Below are 6,000 nucleotides of genomic sequence, written 5' to 3' on the forward strand. Positions count from 1 at the left end.
ATTTCTTTAATGGGAGAACAAATTTTATAAATGGGATAGTTTGTTTTGAAGTTCTTGAACATTTTTTTAGTTTGTGAACAAATTTTAAAATGCGAAGATTTTTTGACATTCAAACGTTTTAGAATTTTCAAACATTTTTTCAAAAGATGCAAACAAAATTTGAAATTCTATACTTTTTTGGAATTTCTGAACAAAATTGAAAAATAGGAACATCCTCTAAAAAAGTGAACAAAACTTGAAAAATGCGAACATTTTTAAAATTTCAGAACATTTGTTGAAATACAAAAAATAAATTGTAAAAAATAGAAATATGAAAGGAATGAAAAAAGGAAATAAAATAAAATAGAAAAAAAAGGGGGGAAGGAAAAGAAAAAATGAAACCCAGTTCAGGAACCTCCTAGAAGGCTCCTAAAACCGTAAAAAAGAAACCGGCTAGACACACCATAGAAGGTTCCAAAAACAGGATCGCTGAAACGCTAAACAGACCGGCCCACGCCTCGAACACTGGATCGATCGCCCAAACAAAATCCACAGACAACATCTGCAACAGATATGCAAATTTATTCAGTTTTCAACCTCATCTCACAAACACATTACCCTTTCCCTTGCTTAAAATAGCCACTGGCTTATGAATGGGACACCAAACTTAACTGCAGTTCACAACCCCAATTGTTCAATGGCACCATCCTGGATCAGCTAGAGATGCCTTCTACATGCTGTGGCCCTTTAGCAACTACCACATGCAGGAGCAACTTTAACTGAATTTACATGTACAGAACACCTAAACTTAACTGAATACCACACAAGTCAGCTACATTATATATATAAACCGGTACAAGCACGAGTAGTTCCATGTTATCATCAAGCAGCTCACATAAGGCATGTAGTGTCATCACATGGGATCACACACAAATAAATATAGTAAGCGCAGAGTGATGACAAGATGAGCTACCAATAAAAACAATCCTGGAAGAATGTCTGGCCAAGCAATGCACCCGTTCCAAATAAAACTGTTCCCAACATACCAAACATGCTCCTGAGAAAAGTAATTGGCCATGCACATTGAGCATGGTTTCCAAGGAAACAATTTACACCAATGTTGAGCTTTACTGTTTGTGGTAAAACCAACTGTAACATGTACAAACAGAGACTGTATAGTGTACAAACAAAGACATTTACCAACCACTACTACTAGCGGCAGTTCAGCTGCAGATGACTTAGGTAACCTCCATCATACAATGCCCTCTGCAGATCACACAGTAACCTTGGATAATCTTTCATGACCATCTGAACAAAAAACTGAAGATCACGCCTCGACTGATGCTTCGAGCTGTTCCAGATGAGCCTGAGGAGTCCTCTTACATCGTACTCATAGAAGACACGGTTCCCATTCTTATCAAGATAGTAATATGTCTTCAGGAGCATTTTGCATCTTGGTAATGACCAGCCATCAAAGTGAGACAAAGATGCTGACAAAGCACTCCACCCCTTCGTACTTTCAATGCTGCTGAACAACTGGTACATCACTACGAATGTGCCATATGCTTGAAAAGGCTCCATCAGATATATGTGATGTGCTAAGATGTTGGGACTGCAGACTGCTACGCCCTGTGAGATGACTCGAAGCCATTCAATCATATCTACAGGCAAGGGCTGCTTATGGAAAACTTCGTCCGTTATCATTTTCACAAAACTAGCATAGTCCTTGTCACCTTCGGCATCAGAATAGTCAACAAGCTGGTCCTCGCTGAAAAGGAGCTTAATGGAATCGTCTTTGTATATGATGAAGTTTCTTGAGCTGAAATTACCCCCAAGCGACTTCCCTTTGCCATGCAACCCAGCCAATTTACTATACGAGCCACCTACAGCGACCTTTGTAGATATCTTAGACAATTTGGACTCAGTGGTGAAGCCTGGAAGTAATGTGTTGTGGTGTAGCTTAAATCGAAGGGCATGATCATACAGCGATTCAGACCACCCACTAGCAGACTCACAGACCAAGATAGAATGATACAGACCAGTTGGGAGACTGGGGACTCTTGGTGGGTCGGGAGTGGGAAATTTCAGCATCTTTCTTCTTGATTGCGATATCCTGAGCTCTTCATCTTTCTTGCTGGTTCTTTTGTTACTAGGCGAGCAGTTCTTGCTTGATATTTTGCTATCAGATTAGCAGTTCCTGAAATAAAGGAACAAATCATATCATTCAGTCACTAAATAAACATCATCAGGCTAAAAGCTCCATCGATCGCCCCGGGATGTCAGAACACTGATCAGTCAATCATCAGGCTAAAACTACTGTAAAAAGCAGTCACAAAACATGGAACTAGAATCTAGTTCTTCAGAACTGTAATTACAGTCATTAGACACTAAAAATAAAGCAGCCATTCGGCAGTGTAATTACTAGTTTCTTCAGAACTGCAATTATTACAGTCTGAGGATAAATATTACATGAAACTACAAGTTCTCCATAACTCCAAATACATACAAGAGCACTGCTATTGGTAGTCTTAAATTTGATTAACTAAAAATACACCCAGTAAAGGACTGTGGCTTTGGTGGGATATGACTGTAAAAACATGATGCTATCCACTAAAAGTTCACTGCATCAAGATTTTTTCTTTACAAATTACTAACTTTGATGGGCTGCAAATACAATTAAAACGAACTATAAATTAGAGGGGAAACGAACTCCAGTTTGTAATTCATGGATGACTCCAAAGACAAGTAAAAGAAAAAGAATGTAGCTCCAGTTCACCATAAGTAGAATTTACATTCAAATCACAGTGTAACTCTAGTAGTTTAGAACAATAACTGCTAGTTCTAGAGAAATAAGGAACAAATCTTTGCGATGCAGCAGTGAACTGGAGTTACAATCTGTAGAATTATAACTGCTAGTTCTAGAGATGATCCACACAGCAGAGAAGATCCAAAACCAACTTTACTCCCTCCGATCCACACTTTGAGGTATGAAGGTTGGAGCTACAATACATATCCCAGTCACAAACAACAATTTTTGAGGTATAAGTTAGTACCTTGACTTAATCGTTGCCAGGGGTGTCATATCAGGAGAAGGGAGCAGGCTTTCGCTGCTATCTTTACATGGATTCGTTAATAACTTCCTCATGTTGAAGCAATTCTCAATCCAAGCAGTGGTAGTGACTGTCTTCCCATCTGCTTCCCAGAATATTCTGGCCCCTGGTGGTACCTGACCCTACGTGGACAAGAAAGACAATAAATGATTAAAGTAGTAAGGCAAATATTTGGGGATTCAGCTCAGTTGGGTCTAGCCTAAAGCTTCATAACAACACAGTAGTACTAAGCTAAATGCGAGTTATTCTTCTTTAGTAAAAAGTATATTTTAGTTTATGTTTACTGAAAACTACTGTGTCAAGCTGAAAATTACTAACACATACTACTATTTTCCAAGTATCAACAGGGGACTAAATAAAAATGTAACAACTTGTGCATATTAACAGCTCATAAAAGAATGAGATCAATGTATCACCAAGTTGAAACGAAGGTCATTTAACTGTGTAGACAGAATAATTGGTCATTACAGGAATTCTAAGCTGTGAAATGTGAAACTCTGAAATTCTAGCTGCAGTCAGGTGCTTCTTATGTTAAAAAAAATTAGTTCAATGGTTATCCCAAGTATAGCATAAATTCCCCCTCTCAGGCAGTATACGTCGCTAGTGACTACAGCTGAACGCACAATAGAAAAGCAGGTAAGAAAAACTCACTTTCACAGCGATGTGTGTGGCTTCGTTGTAGTTGATTCCTGTCCCAACCTTGCCACCCAAGCTTTCAATTATTTGAGTATAATCGTCAAGTCCCTACACAAACGTAAATATAGTAGACACAAAGTGTTATTGCTCGTGGTGTTAAAATATGTAATTAGCTTAACATCTTGCTTCTTAATTCTCTTTCATATCATCATTCCCGGTCTAAAATAATTATTCTAATCCCTTAGTTTATCTTCCTCTCATATAAACAGAACGCCTTTTCACAATAAAGGATTGTAATGCACAAAGTGTTGGAGCTTTAGAAACTACACACAGTTTACTCGTCATGTATCTAGATTTTTCATATAGTAGACCAAAATTTGAGCTGGTGTATAACCTGAAAGTAACTTGAATTCGTGTCACCCTTCCAACTTTCCAAGAACAGAATTAAAGAGACGGGGATGGGAGATATCCAAACTCTCACCACATCCTCGACGAAGTGGTCGACGAAGATGAAGAGCAAACCAAAGAAGGGCTTGTCGCCTCGGCTGGCCCTGGCTTCTTCCCGGGCGGGCGACCTCCCCGTCGTGCCCCCGCGTCCTGCGCTCTCCTCCTCTGGCGCTCGCTCGATCATCCTAGGCGCGCCTTCTCCGCCCGCATCTCCGAGTCTTGGTGGCTCCCCAGCGGCAACGGAGGAGGGGGCTGAGGGCTTGACGACGGGAGGGAAGGTCTCCCCAGCAGCAACGGAGAAGAGGACCGAGGGCTTGACGACGGGAGCGAGGGTCTCCCCGCCAGCAACGGAAGACGGGGCGGAGGGCTCGACGGTGGGAGCAGGGCGCGCGGCAGCTCGGGCCGCCCCAGCGGCAGCGGAGGATGGATCCGAGGTCTTGAGGGCGGGAGCAGGGGGCGCCCCAGCGGCGAGGAAGGACGGAGCCAAGGGTGCAGGCTCTGGCTCGGGAGCAGCGGCTCGATCGAGAGGCTCACCGCCGCGGGGCGGCTTCCCTCCGCTGCCGGGCAGGCGGAGTACCGGCTTGATCACGATAGTCTTGGGGAGTGGCTGCGTCCCGCCGACGCGCGGCGGCCTCCCGCTGCCGTCTGGGGGCAGGCGGCGCCCCGGCCCCGGCATCACGGCGAGGAGGGGGGAAGGGGAGGGAGGGAGGGCTTGCGATTTTACTCCGACGGGGAATTGGGGGAAGAGGGAAAGGGGGGGGAGACGGAAATTTTGGGGATGGGAGGGGCGGGGGCTCGGGCTCCGATTCGAAACTCGAAACTCGAAAAGCCTCGGCCCAACCTAGGCGTCGGCTGACCGATCCCGCCCACGATCGGTCCCCTCCAGGCCGTTGGGTAGCCGTTTGATCGGTCCTGGTGCATCAACATTCCCGTCGTCTCGCACCTTGTACGACATCGCATGAAAAAATTCCTCTCCTCATCATGCGCACAAAGGAAGTCAACGAGCGCGCAGAAAAAAAAATCCAACGAGCGACTTCGCACGAGTCACGGCCAGCGTGCCGGCACAGGTCCTCATAGGAAACACAGCACGAGTCACTGTCGGCTATAGAGCTGGGTGCTCACTGTCCCAGCACAGGTCGCGGCCGGTCCCAACACGAACGCTCGCCATCCCCAACATTGGTCGAGATCGTCTCAACACGGACGCTCGTCGTCCCAAACATGGGATGGCCGTTCGCAGCATGGGTGCTCGTTGTCCCACATTCGTGACCAGCGGTTGCAGAAGCCTCGTGGCCTACTTATAGCCACATCGGAGGGCATCCGCGTAGATTAGCCAGCAGTGTCGGCGGACGGCCTTGCAGCTCCCTACAACAGCGCAACACTGCCCCGTAGCGGTGCCTGGCTGGAGGGGCCAGTAGGTGTGAGCCATAGCAGTGCAGTGATTTTGGGAGGGGGGGCGTGAGTGAGGATGGCAAGAGAAAGATTAATCCATGTTGTTGTTTGTGGGGTTGTCAAGGTGAACGACAATAAGAGAGGTACGAGACACAAAAAAGGTGTGTGAGAGCAAGCGAGAGGGAGAGGGAAGGTTGAAGTGGAGTGTGTGGCTACATGAGATGCGCTGGATGATTATGACATAGATTGAAAGTCGCGTCGTCACATTTTGTTGGCATCACAAATCGGTAACATTCACAGGTTCACCCTTTTTAACAAGGGTGGCATTAATAAATCAAAGGAGTTACAACACTGCACAAAGAATCCCAGAGGAAATAAAAATTACAACATGATCCTCCCTTTATCAAACATGACCCCAAAATGATATGACGAAAATGCA

General features: G+C 45.0%; 1 protein-coding gene across 1 annotated transcript; it reads right to left on the bottom strand.

Moving 5' to 3' along the window:
* Window positions 1–1,005: 1,005 nt before the first annotated feature.
* On the bottom strand, window positions 1,006–4,919 carry LOC125515973 (putative NAD(+)--arginine ADP-ribosyltransferase Mav). The gene is made up of 4 exons (XM_048681450.1): window positions 4,207–4,919; window positions 3,741–3,833; window positions 3,033–3,211; window positions 1,006–2,176 (listed from the first exon to the last, which is right to left on the bottom strand). The coding sequence occupies exons 1-4, from the start codon at window positions 4,846–4,848 to the stop codon at window positions 2,167–2,169; spliced, it is 924 nt and encodes a 307-aa protein (XP_048537407.1). The 5' UTR covers window positions 4,849–4,919; the 3' UTR covers window positions 1,006–2,166.
* Window positions 4,920–6,000: the final 1,081 nt, after the last annotated feature.

The sequence above is a fragment of the Triticum urartu genome, chromosome 6 (assembly GCF_003073215.2).
Source record: "Triticum urartu cultivar G1812 chromosome 6, Tu2.1, whole genome shotgun sequence".
Classification (NCBI taxonomy): Eukaryota; Viridiplantae; Streptophyta; class Magnoliopsida; order Poales; family Poaceae; genus Triticum; species Triticum urartu.

Bases quoted from the DNA above. Each gene is read 5' to 3' on its own strand.
- LOC125515973 (XM_048681450.1), bottom strand. From the start codon at position 4,848: ATGCCGGGGCCGGGGCGCCGCCTGCCCCCAGACGGCAGCGGGAGGCCG. The intron at 3,834-4,206 runs GTGAGAGTTTGG...ACGTTTGTGTAG, and splicing joins ACCACTTCGTCGAGGATGTG to GGACTTGACGATTATACTCA. The intron at 3,212-3,740 runs GTGAGTTTTTCT...TTGTCCACGTAG, and splicing joins CCACACACATCGCTGTGAAA to GGTCAGGTACCACCAGGGGC.